The sequence below is a fragment of the Dipodomys ordii genome, unplaced genomic scaffold (assembly GCF_000151885.1).
Source record: "Dipodomys ordii isolate 6190 unplaced genomic scaffold, Dord_2.0 Scaffold58, whole genome shotgun sequence".
NCBI classification, from domain to species: Eukaryota; Metazoa; Chordata; class Mammalia; order Rodentia; family Heteromyidae; genus Dipodomys; species Dipodomys ordii.
The window spans coordinates 10,423,357-10,446,548 of NW_012267274.1; the positions used below are offsets into that span (position 1 = coordinate 10,423,357).

Consider the following 23,192-nt stretch of genomic DNA (forward strand, 5'->3'; position numbering starts at 1 on the left):
ACTGTTCGGTCACTGAGTCATTTATTCAGGGTCTACTGTTTTCCACACACAGACCTAAGCATTGAAGACGTTCTCCCTCTAGACATATATGATAAGACAGGTACAGAAATAATAATTCGAGGGAAAAGGTGAAAAGTGCTCTGTGAAGGTTGGAAAACGAGCTGGAAATGTATTCTGACACCTATAAACACAGGCAAGGCGGGGGCAGGTGAGAATCGAGCTGTCAAGTGGCATGAGCATTGCTGGCTAGACAGACCTTCCCATAGAAAAGGAACTGAATGCCAAGACTGACAAGAGGGAAGGTTGGAGAAAGTCAAAACATGCTAAGCTTGAGATAAACAGGCTTTGATCACCAGTAAGTTTCAAGAGATACAGCCATGTACCCACATTTTTCTCAAGAACATTCACAGCACCGAGGAAATGAAATCATGTGTCTGACTTTGAACAGGTTAACAGTGAATTTTTTTCCATGTTGAATCTGAAAAAAAGAATAGAATCTGACCAGAATCTCCATTTGTAGATTATGTAGATGATGAGTATAAGACAAAAGGGAAGGAAGAAAGGGAATGAGAATGTAAAAGAATATAAATATTCACTCACACAATTAGAGAGAGAGGACAAAACATTTGTAGTCAGGATCTTTCAACAATGTGAAGAGATGACCATACATGCAGTCAAGGAAGAAGAGAACAGGATTTCAAACCTTTAGCATTTTAGAAAATGCTTGCCATTTGACCTGGCAATTTAATTTGTACCAAGCTATCCTGAAGAAATACGTCTACTTTTCCAAAGCATCATAGACGGATATTTTCACTTCTGTAACAGGGAGGCACTAGAAATAATCTAAGTGAACTCAAATGTGATACCACCATGCTGTGAAATTCTACCAGTAAAAGAAATGAAGTTGATTTATGCATGTGTGCATAAAAAGAGTTCTGTAGTATATTCAACAGAAAAAGTTGAACAAGAGATAAAATAGACATATGTGCATATATGTACATATACATATATACATACATATACATGACTGGGATAATGCACATCTAACTCATTCTTTTGGTAGGAGTAAGAGGAAGAGGAGGAGAAAAAAGAGGAGGAAGAGTTGTTTAGTGAGACTGGTCTGCCTTGCACTGTGTTATTGATTTGTTTGGTTCAAGTGCATAATGGAAATAGAAATGGTTAAAGTGCCATCTCCCTTTTGCTGTCATTTTAAGTGCAAAAAATTCACTTTAATAATTGAAAACCTAGTAATTTTTACCTGGATTTAATTATTCTTCATTAAAAATCATTTGTGGAGTCAGTTACTTTTCTAGCTTATGATAAATATAAATAAGACATTCAAAATCAACACAAAATTATTTATCCACTCATCCATCCATCCATTTACCCATCATTCATCCTCATCCATCCATCCCTCTATTCACCATCTATCCACCTATGTGTCTATCTATTCATTTACCATCCATCTACTGTCTGTCATCCATCCATACACCTATCCATGCATCCATCCTATCTCTCTGTCTCTGTCTCTCTGTCTCTCTCTCTCTAATCTATCATTTCATCTACCTATCTCATGGTTCTATTTATATTGTTTAGTTATTCATATTTCTTTTGATTTTAATTTCTTTCTCTCTTTCTCTTTTTTACTTTTTCCTTCTCAGAAGTCCATAGTGAACTAGAAATCAAAGACCTATATTAGGATGCAGCTTGGGATTTGAACACCATCTGGAAAGTCTTTTTTTGCCTGTGTTGAGCTCCCCAGTATGAGAGATTCCAGGGGCTCTTATTTTCTTAGCAAAAAGATAGCAAGCTGTAAGGAGTTTGTGATACAGTTCTGAGTTATTTTTGTCACACTGAAGGACATTTTAATGTTACCTCATATCATTTTATAATGATAAGAGTGCTGACTAGGGTAGTTAGGGTGTTTTATTATAACAGTTCTGTGAAAAGCAGTTTGTAAAAAAGTTGCTCATGCTTCTTTTACATAAGCAAAAGCAAGCTGAGAAACTTAAAAAATTTAACCAAGAATTTAAAACATATGGCTCTGAGTTTTCACATTTGATTGGGTAAATGTGTATAATAAATTATATTTAGACTGAAAGGTACTGCTTGCTCATTTTTGCTTTATGATTACCTGGAGTGGTTGTAGTTGCTTGTAAAATATACCTATGTAGCACTCAGTCATTCTATAAACTCCATGAAATAAAACATATCCTTCAGACTCAGTGCAGTTCAGAACATCTAGATCTTCCCTCTTATAAATGTATCGTATTGCATTTACTGGCTAATAAAGTCTCAGAGAACAAGATTGCCCTTCTTTTCACAACTTGATCCTTTACAAATTTACAAATGTAATGCTTTAACCTACTTGAACTCCACTCTGGCTCCCTGAGGGAAGATGCTAAGCAAGCTAAGGTGTCTGTTCCTGGTTAGTGGGAGCAGCAGGCAGCAGCTTACATTCTGGGAGGTGGCCCTGTGCCTGGGCGGAGGGTGGAGGGGTGGTTAACAGCTGGCCTCTGCTAGAGGTTTGTGTAGCCCAAGTCAAGGGGGTTAATACCTGAAGGTCAAGACAAGAGGACAGAAGGAGAGAATGAGGACTCTCAGGAGGCATACAAAATAGACCTGCTATGAGAAGGTTAGATCACAGACCAAGGGCAAAGACTCTATCAAGTGGGAAGCCAACGCCCCGAAAACCAGAGATAAAAGCTGAAGGACTGGTGGGATAGGTGACTTTCAGAGTGGAGGTGTCCATTCCTTAGCTATCAAATGGCTTGAGACAAAACTCTGCCCAGCTCCTGTATTTCAACCATGTCAGCCATCTAGCTTGCAAAGGCAGGGGTATGAACTGCATGCAATTGTATAAAACATTTTACAATGAATTCTCCCTCATTCAAAGCCCACTTGGAAAAATATAATTTTAGTTTATTTTTAAGGCTGTCTTGTAGAAGTTACAGTGGAGATAAATATATAAGAAAGAAACAGTAATACAAATTAAAGGCAGTAAGTTGATTGGGATTTTGAATGAAAATGGAATCTTTTTTTAATCAAACAATAAAATGTTTTGTCTGTACAACACAGAACATTCAGAAGTGGAGGTAGCAACATATTGTTTATGTAGCAAGGGGTAGACAAAGGAAAGAAAAACAGAAGAAGAGTGAATGGAAAGTATCAGGAGGGGGGGGTGAGATGTTTCTCTCAGAGGTAGGGGCCAGGGTTCACTTGACATACAATTGAAAAAGTGTCTCTCTGTTACTGCCTCAAATATTTGGAAATTCTTCATGGAAGCCTAGTATTATTTCCCATTCTCATGATAATTGAATAAGAGTCCACAAACTAGCACGATGGATCATTAAAAACTGCTGGGTAAATAATTCAAAGACCTGAAAAGGTTTCTACAACAGCCACCCAAAACACAATGCATATATCATCTAATTAATGTCAAATCAAAGCATTTACCACTAAATAATTAGCCAGCCTTCTCTCCTACTCTGCAGATTGATCTTGACTGGAAGTACAGAACCAATAGTATCTTAGACATGGAAATGAGGGAACCCCAATCTGCACTGGTGTCTCCATTACTAGTGGTTATCAGACACTTCCACCTGCCTTTCTGTCTTGAGAAATCCATAATCACTACCAAAATGGTGACAAAGAGTCTTTGTCTCACTCATTTCCACAAACTACCACCACTCAGCAACCACCACTTACCTGGTGATTATTTGTAACAATTCAGAATCTTAAGGAAAACAAATAATTTTAATCAAAATGATAGTGGGTAGCCCTAACTGTCTCTAGATGAATGTGTGAGAGAACAGTTGCTAACATTTCCTCTAGGTGAGGAGTCAAGTTGTGTGGCTCTCTGAGGTAGTCCTAAAGGATGGGTGAGGGCAGTCAGCATGGGGTCTCTGGAAGGGAAGAAGGGCTGATAAGAGCATTGAAAAGCCTTGGTTTACAGAGAATGTCTTCTCCTTTTTCCCACCCCACACCATACCCTGTGTTATGATTTTGTAAAAACACCATATAAGGAACATAGGTGCCATCCCATGCTAACACCACAGGACAAGAACTAAAACAGGATCTTTGACTAATGCTTGCTACACAAAATGCATTGTAGGTTTTGGAACTGAAATGCCAATTGGTCTTTGTTTAAAAATTCTTCTAGGGTCTTCCTTTATTTCTGATGCAGTTAAGACTCCATAAATATTTTCCTTTTTCTTTTCATCTTTCCCTTCCTTTGTTTACTTTTACCCTTGTTTCTTTCCTTCTTTCTCTTTTTCCTTCCTTTCTCTCTTTCTCTGCGTCTTTACCGCTTCCTTCTCCTTTGTCTTTTTCTTTTCCTTTTTTGTAACTTCAGTATAAGAAGTTCCAGTAAAAACAATCTATTTTCAGTAGTAATTGCTTGCCTGAACATATTTGGGAATATTTGCTTTTTCCTCAAAGCAAATAATTGACAGGACAGCAGAGCCTTAAATGCTAGCTAAAACTCTATCGTGGAAGTATTGTTGCTGAAGTCAGAGGTAAGCATTTCGGTTTATTTCAATGTATCACTGAGCTCGTCCTTTGGGCTGGGAGGTAGATCATGGCTTCACATGTCTCCCAAGAGAAGAGATGCAAAATAAAGAACTATGCAAGCAAGTATGCGACAAAGTGCTGACATGTGTCATGCCAAGATGTATCCTTGTTTTATCCCCAAAGTTAAAATTAAATTGCACCTAATCTTTGCTGAGAAGAATGGCTTTATGTCACTTTACCTTCTTTGCAAGCAATGTATATAGCAGAGAAAAAACAAACAAGGAAAACTGTGAGGTCAGACAGTACCAATCCTGTAATTAGTAAGGCAGCGAGGGTCTCAGCCATGTCATCTTCCTACAGACCTGGGTTTGCACTCCAGCTCCTCCACTCATTAGTTTGGTGACCTTGGACAAGTTCCTGACCTCTTTGAGCTTCCAATTCCAAATGAGGATAATAACATAATGTAATTTATTTTTTTCAAAGCCTCAGCAAAGCTGGAGTTCAAGCATGAAATGGTTTTGTCCAGTCACTGCTTTTCAGCATTATTGGGAGGAAAAAATCTACCTTTCTCATTTAAGATCTAAAACCTTTAGAATTTTTGTCCCTGTATTAATCAGTTCTGAGACCAATAAAAACTATTTTCTCTCTCTGAGTTCAACAATACTGAGACTAGGCATATTAACACTAGCCGTGATCTAGAAAAGATTGTTTGAATTTCTCAGAATCAGAAGTTCAAATAATTAACAGACTCAGACTAGCAGTTGGCTCAAAGGATTCATTTTAAGTTTCTAGCCTTGATTTACCCTTACCTGAAGCTACGAGGTGGTGACACATCACCTAATCTCACTAGGGTTTCTTCTTCCTTGCAGTACTCACTGTGACTCTCTTTCGAATATCCCCACTTCAAGACATGGCCAAGACTCTACCATGAGGTTATTCTCCCTTACTCTTGGCTTGATGGGTGGACCTAGGAACAATATCTTGAGCATGTTCCTTATCTGAACACAGCAATTAGAATACTACATACCTGGTCTGACTTACAGTATTCAGCTCAGACCCACTTCAAAACACTCAACATTTCCTTACCCTCCATATGTGGCTCAAGGGAGTTGAAAAGGGGTGGCAGCTTGGTCTTCTGTTTAAACAGAGCTGAGATGGGAAGGGAAAAAGAGTGTGGTGTGAGGAGCTCTTAGCCCCTAATGCCCTCCAGGAGGAGGAAGGACCTTCTTGGGTCACTGGTCAGTAACCAGCAGTGTGAGGGCTTGTTAGTCATTTTGCTGCTCTGGCTTGCTTCTACATATGTTTATCTGCAGCAGTACAGAGACTTCTTGTCAAAATGGGGTACAGCTTTCTCTGAGGATAGTCAGTATCTCTGATGCCCAACTCCTAGAGTCTCACCCTCTCCATTAGTTCTTGTCTCCCTGAAACCTTTCCTGGGGTAGTATGTCCCTGTGCTGCTACTTCTTATAAGCTCTGTTCCTTTATGGAGAGCCACAGAGGCCCTCTGGACAATGGTCATAAAAAGGAAACACAGTAGTGGCAATGAAATACATTGCTACAATATCACCAAGAAAATAACTGGTCATTTTTCTTCAGTATCTTATTGGAAATATTGCCTTTGCAACTAAGAGTAAAAAGATGACAATGTCATGTAAGTGTAGTATTTTTAAATATGTACAAAAAGGTCCACAAACAATATTTGGCCATATGTTTTTTTCTTTTATGGTGCTAGAAATCAAACCCAGGGTCTTACACATGCCAGACAAGACAACCCGGCCTAGATTTTATACCTCAAAACTAAAATCTAACCTACTGTGACTTCACTAAACTACAAACTAGTGTAAATTTATCATTAGGTTCTTTAAAAATTCTAGCCAAGACCAATACGGAATGAAGTGCTGAAAGCAGAGTGATTTTTGTTTTTGTTGTTGTTGTTGTTGCTTCTTCCTAATTTTTAATTTGGTGTCTTAAAAGAAGATGTTCCATTGGTGGTATGGTTAGAATCTATTGAACATGTGAAATTGGCATGCGCCAGCATAACAGAAAGACAGAGGAAAATTTCTCTTAACATTTTCCATGATATATCTTAAAGCCCATTGCTATTTGGGGGAGATCCAAAGAGCCAAGTGAGGAATATTTATAGCAGATGAATGTAATAAAAAAAACTGTAATCATGAACTAACAAATACATTAAACTGGTAGGACATAGTTTACATTAGATCATAGGAATGAATATCAAAAATACAGGCAATATTTTTGAAAAAACAACCAGCAGTGAAAAATTTATTTATAATAGAAACCAGACACTGCAAAATAATTTGTGGTTTATTTAATTCTTACCGTTCATCCTATACTCTTTGAATAAGCTGAAGGAAGGCACCCGAGTAACAACCTCAGCTGGTTTTGATTTTGATGCAGAATTTTCAGGGAGATGAAAACTGTAGTCTATATAACAAAAAGAGATGGCTTGTCATTTTCAGAAATTTAGAATTTCTTTTACCTCAATGCAGATTCATACTAAAAAGAAATACGTTGCGATCTATCACTATGTTTCCAAATTATCTTATATATAGGCAAATAAAACTTGCATATAAATTCTGAATAAAAGAATATCACACTGCATCTTTTTGTGTTTTGCAATATGCACACATAGAAAATCATTACAGTAACAAAACCATCTGCATGTAATAGAAAGCAAATGATTTACAATGTAAGTGGGAGAAACTACTTTATTTCATATTATCATAAAAAGAACAGGGCTGAATATTTGCATGACAAACAGACAAATCCAGAAATTCCTAATATAACTCAGTGTTTTAAAAGTTTAAATAGGTATTAATGCTGGAAGGTGATCTGATAAAAGTCTCTGCCCTAGAGAATATTAGCAATTGTAATTTGCAAAGTTATTATCAATCCAACCATTGAAAGAAGAAAATCTATAAACATGAATAGAGTAGAGAACAAAATACTTGGAGTAGTATGTGCATCTTTCATAAACATCTCAAAGAGCTTACAGTCAGTGATTTTGAAAACTTTATTTCTCTTTTAAGCTCAGAAGTAGAATGCATCTTTGTTCATAAATGAAGCTTGACCCTGAAATTTGAATGACACCAAAAGCCTCTGATGCCTGTGCTTTAATATGTTTTATATATTTATCAATCATCACATCTGTCAACCAATAGTACGGTCCAAGGGCACTGGGCCCTGCACATCACTACTCAACTAGGAAATTTCTCTGCTGGCCAGGAGCCCCAGTTCTCTCTCACCATTCCTGCACATCTTCATGTCCTAGAACCTGAGATACTATGAGACCTGCCTCAAGAAGCATGGAGGTGGGCCCTGAAGTCTCTCAGCCTCTGAAATGAAAGCTTACAGGCAGTGCCACAAGAAGAGGGAGCATTAAGATGAAGAATACAACAGAGACGATGAGGTAGAGCACCTGGTGACAGTGAGAAGATAGTGACACAGGGAAAAGAACTGGCTGGGAGCATATGGATTGCCTATGCCAGTCATGGCCTCCTGCTGGCAAGACTGGAGCCCCAGCTCTGCTCCCCAACAAGTGTAGCCCAGGATTGGCTTTTAGGTTTAAATAACCATGAAATTCTTTGTCTTTAATTTTGTTTCAAGTAGGTCAACATAATGAAACCATGCTACACAAATGAACTGCTGTGAGTCTCAGGTTTCAGCCAAAGAACCTATAATCATATGCATATGTATAAAATGAAACATTAATTATATATAGTCTATATTGTGTTTTTATGTAATTATATACTTATGAATTACATTTATAATATAGCAACATAATGTAATACTTATATATTTGTAATAACATATGATACTGAACATATACAAATTGCATATATATGTTAAATAGTATACCCTGTGTTCATAAAATTATAGGCTTATTTTATGTCACTAGAGCTGAGAAATATCTTCGGACACAAAGATATATGCCAAGATCCAAGGTCTTGTATCCAAGATACAGGTATTGTTCAAGAGTTATAAAATTAGTGCCCTTTTGAGCACTCAGGATTTTTAATGAATTTACTGTATTGTTATAGAGGTGATATACGTGCACCAGGTAATAAGTACACATCCTTTCATCCGTGTCATTGTTCCCTCATTTTCTCCCATTCCCTCCATTCCCTCTCACCCATCTTCACCCACAAGTTGTACAGTTCACTTTCATCTGGAAACAACCCAGATGCCTCACAACAGATATAGGGATCCAAAAAATGTGGTACCTATATACAATAGAACTTTACACAGCCATCTAAAAGAATAAAATAATGTCATTTGCAGGGAAATGGACAGAACTAGAACAAATCATGTTAAGCAAGGTGAGCCAAGATCAGAGTCAAATGGCACATGTTCTCTCTGATATGCGGAAGTCAGATCTAAAACACACTGGGATATGACAAATTACACAGGATTCTAGCACTCGGGATTTTTATAGAAACAAATAATTTAAGTTACCTAATAAATTTTATGGCTGGTACATTGGATGAATATAAAACACATTTTATACATAATTAAAGAATGCACTAGATGTTAAAAATAGTAAACCAGCCTTTGGTTTTGTCTACATCACTTATCATATGTCAGATGCTGCTATACTGCAACAGACCAGATATTAAAATGGAGTGGGTCATTGCTCAGAATCTGGGAACTCTTCTAAGATATCTTCACTTTATACATTTAACTACCAATGCATGACAAATATCGGCCGGTGCTAAATAGCCAACTAATATGAAGACAAAAAAATGGACCCTGGTAATATATAGGTATAGAATAATGGCAAAAATCTAATTTGGAGTGTGTTCAAGAGAACATGAGAGAGTAACAAGTACAAGTCTTCAAGACATTCTTCTTTGGAAAAAAACAGAGAAGGGGGGGAAGGAGTGAGAGAGGTAGGGGAGGGAAAGGCTAGTGGGAGACAACAAAGGAAGAGGTAACAGTGCGCGACAAGAAATGTACTCAGTACCTCACTCATGTAACTGTAACCCCTCTGTACAGCATTTTTACAATAAAATAAAATTCAAAAAAAGAAATAACTACAGGAGCATAATCAAGTATATAATACAGTATAATCAAGTAATTTATTTTTCTTTTCTGATTTTGGTGACTTGGACAGAGGGCCTCTTGCTAGGCAAGTGCTTAACTGCTAAGCCATGCCTCTCGTCCTGTTTTTTTCTTTGCTGGTTATATTTGAGATAAGATCTCACTTGCCTGGACTGTGACCCACCTATTTTAGGCTTCCCTGAATGGCTGGGATAATGGGCCCATGCACCACTCTGTCTAGCTTTCCTCTGCTGAAATGGAATCTCAAAGATTTGATCGCCTGACCTGGAAGCATAATTCTTCCAAACTCTGTCTCCCACATAGCTTAGGATGACAGCTGTGTACTATCATGTCTCGACAGGAATTTTTCGGCCTGGTCTGGCCTCCAACTGTGGTCCTCCCATGCTCAGCCTTCCAAGTACCTAGAATTACAGGTGTGGTATGCTAGTGCTTGGCTTCTTCTTCTGTTTCTTTTCTTTTTAAAAAAGTGAGAAATAAGGATTGGGATTGGGGGGGAGGAAGAGGCTGGGAAGGGATGTGAAGGGTAAACAAAGGAGGAGGCTGCAAAGCTTGGTAAGAAATGTACGCATTATCCTGCCCATGTAATTGTAACTCCTCTGTACAGTATGTTCACAAATTAAATTAAATTAAATTTTAAAAAAGTGAGAAATAATATGAAATATTTGTATATTGATAAAATTGACCAGCAGAGAATGTTCAAGAGAGAAAGGGGATGATGATAGACAAAACAGGAAGGGATTCGCTCTATGACCTGTATAGAGAAACTGTTTTCAGTTGCGAACACCGTGAGGTGAGGGAGTGAGGCACCTTCATGAAAGATATATTTTAGTGTTGCACTCCAAAGCTGGATTAATTTTGCCAGAATCATTGCCATGACACAATTTCTACCACGGTGACAACCTGCCCTGTCTGTTTTCTTTAGGCCATTGGTGCTCAGTGTACAGGTAGCGAATTCTTCAGACAAAGTTAACTGGAGACAGCACTTCAGTTTATACCTATGCCCTTATAACATTTAGTGCTCACCCCAAGAAGCTGACAGAAGAGGGACACACCACCATCTCATGACATATGGAAAACCACTGAGGTCTGGCCATCATGCCTCTTTACTTATAATGTACCCCCTCTGCCTTGTAGCAGGGATAATAACCCAGGCCTCCTGCTCAGATGAGAGATAAGAAAATAGAGTTCATTTCTATAATTATAATAGCTATAATTATTTTTTAGTGGGACTGGGGTTTGAACTCTGGGCCTTCTCCTTTGCTCTGTCACTTGAGTCACAACCCCATCTTTTTGTTGTTGTTTTCATTACTTTTCTGATGGAGTTTCTTGCTTTTTGATCAGGCTGTCCTGGGACTGAGATCCTCCTGCATGCTTCCTGTGTTGCTGAATTACAGAGGTGACCTACTCTACCCCTAGTTGTTTGTTGATTTGAGGTCTTGCTAAGGTTTTGCTCTGCCTTGAAATGTGATCCTCCTCATCTGCTCTTTCTGACAAACTGGCATAACAAGCATGAGCCAGCCCCTAAACTGTAAATATTAATAAAAATGTTTCAGGTAAGCGTTTCTTCCTCCTCCTTTTCCTTGGAACAGAGACTAAGGTTTAAAAACAAGGCTGAAGTTGAGGCTCAGGGGGGAGCCTGGCTGATGTATGACTGTGAGCATCAATTCCCATTACCATCCAGCTGTGGGACATTCCCACAGGTTCAGTCCAACTCCCTTGGACTCATGGACTCTAGACCTAGGAATCCCAACCGAGAGGATCTTTTAGGTCTAGCATCTCTCTTGCAACCACTTTCATGAAGAGATGAAACTTCAGAGATTCTTTGGGACCTCTTTGATGTCAGGAGGCTCAGGAGGTTGCCTCAGACCCTCTCTGCATAGAGTCACCTTTGTCCCTATTCTACTGTTTCCATGGCTGCTCTGAGCAAACATAGTGCATGGTCTGGGGAGCTCTGAGACTTTACCTACTTGAGCATCCCTCCTAAGAAGAACTGCTTTCATCCCACAGTTATCTGGAATTTCCCACGTATTGCTCAGTGGGGAGGAGACAGAATGTGGGGGGGGGGAAGGTCTTGGAAATTTCACCTGTCCAACCACCTTGACCTTCTGACGACCTCCACAGTGACACTCGGGCCCAACCTGGCTCTTCTATTGGTTACCTTCTTCCCAAATTCTTTACTTTGTATGTGAATTTTGACTTTTGTTACCTCTTCCCCACTGTGTACAGTAAGTCAGTCTTAAATGCAGATTTATAACATGTAATTTCAACTAATCAAAAATAAAGAAAATAAAAAGAAATAGCACCCCCCCCCAATTTAAATTCCCACGTGCATATCACACAGCTCCATGGACACAGACACGCTTTCATTTCTGTGTTATTGGACGGATTGATTCCCTGCCCTTAATTTTGCGAAGATCTGATTCCCCAAGGCAAATGGTACCCCAAAGCAAGGGAAAAGTGAATGGATTTAATGGAAGTAATAAAGTGAAAATCTGAGATTTGAGGACAGGTGGCATGTCTTTAGCAGAAGTTATAGGGGAAATAAATCAAGCATCTATTTTAGTAGAGAGAAGAAACATGGAATAAGATCTAGTTTTTGGTGAGCAGTGTTAATGTGTACAGCAATAAATTTTCTGACAGTGATATAGCCTTCCCCATGTGATTTCAGGTTGTAGCTGCTCAGTGCTACTCCAAGTATGGTGGAGGTAAATTAACAGTGATTTTAGAGTATTGTGTTCTATGCATCCTGAGTGAGCATCTGTGGCTTTTCCTTAATGATGTTCTTCTTGGAACCAGGTACCCACAGATGCTGGGGCCTCCTGTACTTTGAAATGGAAAAGCTGAGAAATGACACTTGTATATCTTGGCTTCTCATCTCTAGTCTTAAGTCTGGCTTTTCTAATCCCTGTCTGAAACTAGGAAGAGAGTCACAGGGGAATGTCAATGACTAGCAATGAGAAAGCCCTGCTCAAGATGTTACCAACCTTAGCCAGGCGCTTCTGACTCACGCTTGTAACCTGAGCTCCTCAGAGGCTGAGATGTGAGGATCATGGTTCAAAGCCATCCCAGGCAGTAAAATCCCTGAGACTCTTACCTCCAATTAACTACCAGAAAACCAGAAGTAGGGCTATGGCTCAAAGTGGTAGAGTGCTAGCCTTGAGCAAAATTATTTATGGACAGTGTCCAGGCTTTGAATTCAAGCCCTATGACTAACCAAGAATAAAAGGGTATTACCGACCTTTCAGACACATGCACTTGTTAGAGCACATTTTCCCAAGAAGGCATTGGTTCTGTACTTCTACAGTAAATTTGCATTTTCTCTGTGTTTATACATTATTTTATAGTTTTGTTTTGGCCAGTTTTGATCCATCACATGTATTTATTTACATAGCTACCTAGTTCCTATTTGTGCTTTTCAAGTGCTATATAATTTTTTTTTTGGTCGGTTGTGGGACTTGAACTTAGGCTTGGGCGCAGTTCCTACGCTCTTCAGCTCAAGGCTAGTGCTCTACCACTTGAGCCACAGCCCCACTTCCGGTTTTAGAGTGGTTTATTGGAGATAAGAGTCTCACGGACTTTTCTGCCCAGGCTGGCTTTCAACCGTGATCCTTAGATCTCAGCTTCCTGAGTAGCTAGGATTACAGGCGTGAGGCACTGGTGCCCGGTAGGGTTGGCTTTAATATAGTTTAAGTGATAGTAAACAAAAATTCTCTTGCTTTTTCATCAGTTCAATTGGTATCACTGTAAGCAAATATTTATACTAGAGGAAAAAATGTGACTGCCAATATGTACACATCTAGTATCATAAGCTTAAAACTATGATAAATGTTCCTATTTGTCAAATTCTTCCTGTTTACATACATTATTGTGCTCTAGTCTTCAGCAGTGTCTAAGCTAGGCTGGGATGATGTGAGCCTGGTCTCCTCAAGGAAAATCTACTGTGTTCCCACCAAGGGGGCAATATTAACATTTGTGTCTTTTCATCATGGAAGCTGAAGAGTTTAATGATGTCCTTGATGACTCTTTCCATGTGTAAGGCTTGGTAAGACATTTCTGTTCCTCTGTCATTTACAGATGCCTAACACCACAGCACAGACTGCTACTTACCTGAGAACAGCAGCAGTTGAAAACTGGATGACTTTTTGTTTGCTTGTCTCTGTGCTTTTCACTATAGCTGTTTCAGGCCCCGGCATTAGGTAACGATGCTCTGATAGTCCTTAAAGCCAATTGAAGTAGGAGAGCTGTTCAAAAGATGAGGAGGACCTGCTTTCTAAGTGTGATGTAAGCAAGGCCTGCAGAATGTCCTATGCTTCATTTCAGCTGTGCACACGGCCGTAATTATTCTGATTGCTAGAAAATGAGGGTTACAATGATTCTTCTCTAACTTGCAGGTGCTCTGAAGGTGACCTAACCCAGAGCATGGGAAAGATAAAGCACAGAAACCTAGGTCAAAAATACTTTTGTATCAGATATTCAGATAGGTGAAGACATTGCTTAGGTCAGTTGAAAACTATTTCAAAGAAATGATTTAGCATTGACCTTGGAATGAGAAGAGTTTAATCTGTCTGTCAATGTAACATTTTGCCCTCTAGGATTTATATCAAACATAAAATATAACAAGATAGAATATAATAAATATACTTTTAAAAGCTCTTAATTTTGTTCAATGCAAGTGAAAATGCAGGAAGGATTTGATCTTAAACAGGGAGACAAACATTATCATGGTGTGTGTGTGTGTGTGTGTGTGTGTGTCTGTGTGTGTGTGTCTGTGTGTGTGTGTGTGTGTGTGTCTGTGTGTGTGTCTGTGTGTGTGTACTGGGGCTTGAATTCAGGTACTCATGCTTTCATTTAGTATTTTCACTCAAGGTTGAAGCTCTACCCATTTGAGTCACAATTACACTTCTGGCTTTTTCTTTGTTAACTGGAGATAAGATACTCTTAGATTTGTCAGCCCCAAATGGCTTGGAACCATGATCTCAGTCTCCTGAGTAGGTAGGATTACAGGCGGAGGCCACTGTGCCAAGCCAACCACTTGTTTTTGCTAGTAGCCCACCAGTTAAACTCTTTCCAAATGGGCATTTAGTCCAAAATTATATGTATTCCTTGCTATTTAAAAAAATCCTACTTTTGACTTTTTTTTGTCTTTTCTTTTTTGGCACTGGGATCGAACACAGGACGTTGTATTTGCTAGGCAAGTGCTTTGCCACTGAGCTACATCCCAGCCCATACTTTTGACTTTATACATAGAATTCACAAGTGTTTGCAATGTTTAAGGATGACAAGTCAACATAATGCTGATAATCATTTCTTTAAGTAATAACCAAAATTCTCCAGTCCTTATTAACTCCCACTTAAGTCCCTATCAGTAGCAATGCTCCAGAAAATTTTGGAAAGACAGACACAATCAAAAATTGAAGACAAATAATTTGAGAGCAATAAAGTTGGAAAGGGGTCACTGTGACCTGGACAATTAAGGTTTTTCCAGGTCTGTAGTTTGTAGAACCAGAGTTTGAACTCAGCTCTTTTGACACCTGAAATGATGGATTTTTTCACAACAGCACTAGCAAACTTACAATAACTGGACAACTGTCAAAAGAGATATGGCGACAAAAATAAAATAAAATGAAAAAACCTCTGTACTTGTACCCAAGAGACATAAAATGTACATGTAAGCAGTATTGTGATAGTTGAAAAAAATTGGGAACAACTTAAACATCCGTGGGGAGGACAAGATATTAAATAGAGCTTATTTATCTCATCCAATACCATATAACAGTTAAGGGAAATATATTCCTGTTCAATGCATTAATATGCATTGTTTGTTGGGGGAGTACAAATTGTACAACATAATAGTATAATATCATAAAGAAGAAAATGAGACATCTTATGTAGCTCTCTGTTCCATACGTTCTTACTTTTCTCCCACATGTCTTCATAGTTCAAAGAAGCTACAAGTGACATGAATGGAAATTATGTTTATTACTACAAGTGAAAAGCTTAAGGCTTTTCAAAATAACTTCCATTTGCATGTAATTTCTTCTTTCTTGAACTGTTGGTGTTAATTTCCTCATGCAGGGAACATTAAGGAAAGTTATATTTATTTCCTCTGTGCTAATTAATTACTTTCATTTGAGAGAAGGAACACTCAGTATATCTTGAAGAATATATTCTTCTCCCCCACCCCCCCACGGAATTAGAGAATCCTTTATTAGTAAGTTACATAAAAAAGAAATCTACTTTATTTTCAAAGAAGAGTTATCATGCATGTTGCCTCTTTACATTGTGGAAGTACTAGTTAGAATTACTAAATGTTAGAGAATGCTTTGGTGGCTGTTGTTATAGACTCTTATAGATGACCCAAATGAAGAAAAATCACTTCCCTAAAGATCTAGCAAACCTGGGCTTGAGGCCCAGGCTGCTGACTGGTCATGTACCTTCCTATCCATCAGGGACCCCACCCTTGGACTGCTCCTGACCAGAAGGCAAATTAATCAGTCCAGTGATGAAACCAAAACTTTTACCCTAAATCCTCTTACCAGTCCATTGTTGTTATAACTTCATTTCCCAACTACATTTCTATTTTTTGTCAGTTCTGTAGAGATTTATCAATGTAGGTATCTCCAGTGTAATTCTGGCTGGGATTTCACTGTAAATATATTAACTTCATATACATTTCAGTTGTGAGTGTATGTATCTGAGGTCTGAAGAGTGTAATAACTTGGGAAAGCTTCTTGCTGACCTTATGTTTCTGCATCTCCATCTGGAAAATAATACCCATTACATAATGTATATGGGATCATTAACACTCTTGGCCCTGGAGGGCTATTTAAACACAGAACATTATAATTTTCCTACAGGAGATGTGTACTACATGATTTTAGATATACTCATGTCCAACAGGAAAGTCTTCCACAATGCTTGGAATAAATCCTCTCATGGGGCTTTACTGAGAAGTGTCACACAGTGCAGCTTTTTTTTTTTTGTCTGAAATCCTCTACTCTTGGGGGAAAATGTTGATCATTTCAACTTTCTTCTTAAGCTATTTGCATTTACTGCATTCAAAACAAGGAGTATTGTACCTATTTAAAATGAGAGCTTCCAGCATTTTCTTTTCACAAAAGATGTCACTTTCCCAAGCTCTTGATTTTGGAATGGTACAAAACATTTCCAGATATATCATTAAGTAATAGGATAATGATAATCATTAAAAAGGGGGGGTTGTCATGAGTTCTGGCCTGTAGTCTGTATGCACACAGTTCTTTCCCTTTTAAATTACTGTCTACATACATCTTAAAATTAATAAAAATTTAAAACTGTCTCGCAAGACAATAAACATTTTTGCAGAACTGCTTTGATCTCAGGTCTTATGTAATGACTGTTATTTTTTTTTTTACTATGGGCCAAACATATCCTTGGCTCAACTAACATGTTTTTTATCCTCTTAATGTAATAAAAAAGAAATACTTTAGGAAATGACTTCCTTTTACAATGAAATTCCAGATTCTATATAGCTTTTTTTTTTGCTTCCCCCATGGGCAAAAACACACTATTTTCTTATTCTGGCTTTAACACATTGACTCAGAAACTTCTGATCTTGCCAGTAAGCAAGAGTCAATCATTTGAGCTTTAGCCAGATTTGAGGAAAACCCAAAAGAAATTTAGGTGTGACAGGAAGATGTTAGTAATCCAGTTTTGTTCAGCTTTGGCCTTTAGAGTATTCTTTGGATTGTGTTGGAATCTGTTATTGCATTGTTATGAACCGTTGCTGCCAGCTTCCACCCTAGAGATAGCTTTCTTATGGAGATGAGTGAAATGATACTTGTAAACAAGTTTATAATCATTAATAAAGCTTACCAAACAATTTAAGCTCTGTAGAAACACACATCTACTATTATAACTAATTGCTTATTGTTTATTTAATTACAACATTTAATAGAGATATGAAGCCTTTAAAATGCAATTTAGAAAACTTTTAAACTTAATTAAATTGGATTTCATGATGCCTATTTTATTTTTGTTTCAGGTGTCAAATTTTTCTCCTTAGAAATCCTGGTGACATTCTACTCCTGACGATTCGAATGTACTCTTAAAAAAAAATCCCTAGGGATATTTTTCTTTCAAGTTGAGTTGACAACTGCCCACTCTGGGATCCAGATGCTACAAGCTCAATAGGAAGATTTTGCTCTGCTTTTCTCACACATGGTCTTTTCCTATGTTGTTTCCCAAGGATGAAAAATTCTGTCTCAACTGGAGACGTTTGAAACCTGGCCTGAAAGCAATAAACATGATACTGTATATGTCGAAGAAAATTGCTTTCACATCTCTCATATTATTTTCCTCTCAAAATTACTCCCGTAAAGGAAGAAGAAGACATTAAATCATCCAATAAATTAGCTAGCGTGCCTACTGAATGCTAAGCTCAAAGAAGGCTTCACATGGTACACCCAGATAGTGGACAGGGAAGACATGTACAAAAATAAAGGCAAAAGATGCTGCATCTAAATGTCTCTCGTGACAGAAATAGAGAACTCAGAGTTGCACCCACAGTGTGCGTCGTTCATCATCTCCTCGTAGTCCTCTCCCTTCACCTCCCTAAAGTTGGTGCTTGTTGGTGAGCGCGCAGGGGGTGCTTTGGATGTGGGCCCCCCAGCCATGTCCTTCGCAGCGATACATTATGTCACAAGGAGGACGGGTCGCACCATCCACAGGTGGCAAAGGTAAAGCCAGAGCCAGGCCTGCCTTCTGCCGCCAGCCCAGCCCCTTCCACGATTCTTTATGAATCTCCGTTCCTTCTGGACTCGTAATCTGCTTCCTTCTCTCTTTGTCTGGGCGAAGGCTGTCATGTTTAGCCAGTTGACAGGCTCTGGTCTCTTCACAACGGATGGATGGATACGGGCTGGCTATCAATGAAGAGGGCCTATTCATCCACCCTTGGTGGGCATCAACTCTGGCCCAGGCACTGTGCACCCATGGCAGGCAGAACAAGGGCAGAGTCCCCCTCCTCCTAGAAACCTGGTCTCTTCGTCGTCAGGGCGGTCTGCAGGGTCCCAGCCCTCCCTTGGCGGGCTCTCAGGTCCACCAGGCCCAGGCAGCGGTCGGGGACCGGGGCAGGTGCTCCGGGCTCCAGCATCCTGCGCCGCGCCCCTGTCGCCAAGGCAACCTGGGAGGCGCTGACCTCTGACCCCGCGGCCCCGCCCGGCCCCGCCCCTCGCGTTGCGGAGAGCAACCTAGAGAAGGCTAACCCGGAAGTGCCGCGGCCGCCGCGCTCCCGGTGCTAGGCGCCGCCGACTGGGCCTGGCCGAGCCCCGAGCCCGCGGAGCCTGCGGCTCTGCAACCCCAGGCCCTCTCCGCGTCCCGCTGGCGCCCGCGCGGGCGGCCCGGGGACGCCGACCCGCTCCGCGCTCGGTGACCCGCCCCCGCCCGAGGGGAGGAGCCGCGGCGCGCCGAGGGGCGGAGGGCCGGGCCGGGAGAACGCGGGCGAGGCCGCGGGCCGCCGGCGGTTCGTACTATCGGGGTCGGAGGAGGAGCCGGGCCGAGCCCGCGGGCCCCGGCGGGGCCGTGCGGAGGCGTGCGGACGCGTGCGGAGGCGGCGGGCGGTGCGGCCCGGCCGAGGCAAGGCCGGCGGGAGGCCGGGGTAGGCCGCCGGGCGGGGTGGCCGCCCTCCACCGCGGGCCTCGGGCGGGCGGCCGGGCCTCACCTGTCGCTCGCAGCCCGGGTGTTCGTCGCGGCCCGGTGCGGGGCTCCGAGGCGGGCGCCCGCGGGACCGTGGAGGCGCGGGGCGTGCGCGCGGAGGCCTGGACGGCGCGGCCAGGTGATGTGGGCCCCGGTGCTGCTGCAGAGGAAAGGGACCCCCCACCCCCACCCCGGAGCAGCCGAGCCCCGGCGCCCCCCGCCCCCAGCCAGCCCGTAGGATGCGCTGATTAGAGCCGCGAGCTCTCCCTGCGGGAGGGGCACCGCCTGCGCCGGGAGCCTCGAGTCCTAGGGCCGGAAAGATGCTGTCCGAGCAAGCCCAAAAGTGGTTCCCAACCCACGTGCAGGTCACAGTGCTCCAAGCCAAAGATCTGAAGCCAAAAGGCAGGAGTGGCACCAATGACACATACACTATAATTCAGCTGGGCAAAGAAAAGTACTCCACGTCTGTAGCCGAGAAAACCCTTGAGCCGGTCTGGAAGGAAGAGGCCTCCTTTGAGCTGCCGGGGCTACTCATGCAGGGGAACCCCGAGAAATACATTCTTTTCCTCATAGTTATGCACAGGTCCCTGGTGGGTTTGGATAAATTCTTAGGTCAGGTGGCCATCAATCTCAATGACATCTTTGAGGACAAACAAAGAAGGAAAACAGAGTAAGTTATGTAATTTATCTTGATTTGGGGGGAGCTTATTTATGGATTTGCTGTTTGGGGGAAACTGTTTATAAACTTGTGACATTGGTCTTGCATTTGAAGTATGACCCAGTTTTAAGCACCCTATTTGCATGACTTTGAAGTAAAAATAGCTGTTGGTTGAATGAATTTTTTTACCAAGTGGAATGATTAGTGATTATTACTTTCTCACATCTGTTAATTGAATATTTTGCACTAGATTTCAAGGCACTATTACTTCTTTTGTAAGAGACCTGGATCACAGTGTTGATCAACGAAAACTAATATAGGTATAAATTGTGATATTTAAACAATACAATTTTCCGTGAGCTGGAAAATCAGAAAATTAAATTCACCAACTTAATATTTATATGAGTTGAACTCTGGCTGGCAAAGATAAATCACCAAATTTAAGACTTTTATTTTCAGCATTATAAACCCTGTTGGCTTTTATTTTTGTTCAGCCATTTTTGAGGGTCAGTACATCTTCATAGAGTAGAAAGTTGTAGCAAGAAAAAAGTTTTGGAAGTATATGCAAACATCCTCAGTCTTGAACCCACTGACATGTTCATTTTGCAATATAGTGGCAGTATTGTTTTCTTTAGATAGAGTTTAGTAAAGCTGATGTGTTTTGACCATATTAACTGCTGGAAGAGTGGAGTGATTAAAATATTGCATTGATGTTAATAACTTAGTCACTGGAAACATGGTATTTTTAGTATCTATTTTCCAGCTTGTATTAATAAAAAACAAAATATGAGCACTAGGATGTTAATTGTCTTCAACTGAAAAAATTATGTTTTCAGAAATAAACTTGCTCCATCCTTAAACTTAGCATTTTCCTAGTCTGAGGGAATGTGAAGGTCATTGGAATTTATGGGAGAAAAATGGGTCCATCTTGTAAGAGGACTTCAGATTTCCAAAATAGCTTTGGTGTTTCCTCCAGTCATAGCTATAATTAATTTACCCTTAGAAAAACTTTCTACAATGGTAATTTTAAGTTTATATTTCTTGTATTTTAAAACATCTATCTTCTGTTATTTTCCATATACCTTCCAGCAGACTTTTAAAGACTCCAGGAGTTTTATAAAATTTTGTTTTTTGTTTCTAATCAGTCCTTTCATTACCTAGGATTTGATATACATCAGATAAAAGGACAGAGAAATACCAAAAATGCAAAAGAATGAAAGATACTTAAACTGAGGAGACGAAAATATTTTAAAGGGAGGGATGTTTTTAAAAAGTGCTTATTTATCAATGAATATTATAACTGAACTATCTGATACTTTGAAGTGGCATTTGTTACCCTCCTATGGATTCTTTATCAGATTTAAAATGAATACTTAGCAAATAATTTGTTTCAAATGGTCATTTTTAGGTGACTTAATACATACTGTGTAAAGTGTTTTGAGTATAAACTTTAAGCATATGGTAGCTTCAGATTTCTTGCTGTATAGTTTTGGTGAATAATATATCACAGGCATCTAAAGCATCAATTTTTCATGTTTAAGTAGGCCCAATTGTGAACCCAAAGATTCTGAGCATAATATAGCTTTTAAAGTTTTTTCTTACTTTATTATTGTCTTTGCCAGCATGGAGGTTACATTAAATTTGGCCATGAGCACTGCTCTAATATTGTGGTCTCCGTATAAAATTGGTTAGAACTTTTTTGGGGGAAATGCTTTGAAATGTTATCAACAAGCCTTGTGGTGTTATTGCATTCAAGTGTTTTTCATATGTTATTAAATACTTCACTTTTTTTGTGGATAGATGGGGACCTCATACTTGATGAGGTATCTTTATTGGTAATATTTCTAGATTTTTAATATATTTAATAGCTTCCTTTTCCAGCACAGCTGTACATGTGGCACAGTAAGAGACAGATTCGAGCCACTAGTGTATTGCAAGAAAGATATTTAATATTCTGCACATTGCTAAACCTTGTCAGCATATTCCCCAGTGCTTTTTAGAAAACGAGTCTGAGTGATGAAGGCTACCAGCTGATTTAGAAGTCCCATGGAACTTCTGGGTGTGACACTTTCCTTTTTGACATTGAAGATGACAAGTATTTACATCGTGTCTTCCACTTATTCCATAAAAGGCAGCAAAGTATGATGGTTGAAACTATTAGTTTACTTATTTTTATACCTTGAAAATATTTTTTTTCTTTCAAGGAGATGGGGATAAGGGCCTGAGCCAGAACCCTGTGAGCGGAAAGAGACTTCTGTATTGCTCCCTTTAATGGATGTCTGGGTTGGTTTTGGCAAGAGATTTAAGGAACTAATATAATGTTTAACAATAGAATGGTAAAATCGTTGATGCTATTATGTAGTATCCATTGATTTTTTTTTTATAACCTAAGTAGGTGATGCTTGGTTTTTTTTTTTTCAATGCTTGTGAAAAATAATAACTGTCAGAGTCCCCAGATTTAGGAATGACTCACACATGCAAGTGTAAGGGCTTTTTGGGGGTCTGCAGTGCACCTGCCTCCTGGCCTTCTGGCCTCTGGCACCCTTTCTGCCATTCTTGCTCCATTTCTGACCACACAGTACCAATTGCTTGGGAATTGTTCCCACATGCATGGTGGTTTCTGAACATGGACCTGTGCCCACTGAAAATTGAACAGAGGCCATGTACAGTTTAAATTCAACACTCCAGAGGTGAAAAGAACCAGCATTAATCCAGTAAGCTCCCAAATGCTGTGTCTTCATTTTATCTTTTTGAAGCCCTGGGAAAACAAATGCTATCTCAGGAATGATGCTTGAAGGTCTCATTAAGACTTCCTTCAGATCAATTTAAAAACAAAGCAGTTAAAGTTACTTGCGATGCCTACTTTTTAAATATGTGTTCACATTCTTTGCAGGTGTTTTTGTTTGTGGTGGAGTGACGGAAAAACACTATTTTTACAGGATGTGAATTCAGATGCATAGTTGCTTTATTATTTAAAGCTTGCCTAATTATTTAGAGTTCCCTAGTTAAAAAAAATTACACAAGACACACAGTCACTGAGTTTTAGCTTGGTGGTCTTAAAAATTACAGTTTTAGGAACAGGAACGGAACCAACATTTATTTAGCTAAGAACAAAGTGTTTTGAAGAAAGCTTATACTCAGTAGTACAAAATCTATATTGCCTTCCTCTTTGGCTCTTACATCTCCTGATTAAATCCAGTATCCTGGGAATGTGATGTGTGCAGCCACATGGAGAACCTTAACATGTGTTTCAGCACATAGGAGGAAC

At 39.9% G+C, this 23,192-nt stretch overlaps 1 protein-coding gene across 3 annotated transcripts in view; it reads left to right on the plus strand.

Moving 5' to 3' along the window:
• Window positions 1–19,517: 19,517 nt before the first annotated feature.
• Window positions 19,518–23,192, plus strand: part of Rab11fip2 (RAB11 family interacting protein 2 (class I)) — a 39,707-nt gene continuing 36,032 nt past the window's right edge. For 2 of the 3 annotated variants that reach the window (XM_013021941.1, XM_013021940.1), the window contains exon 1: window positions 19,518–19,936. In XM_013021941.1, the coding sequence (XP_012877395.1) occupies window positions 19,587–19,936 (350 nt within the window). In that variant the 5' untranslated portion in view covers window positions 19,518–19,586. The remainder of the gene's footprint in view (window positions 19,937–23,192) is intronic. The other variant, XM_013021939.1, reaches the window with a different exon arrangement.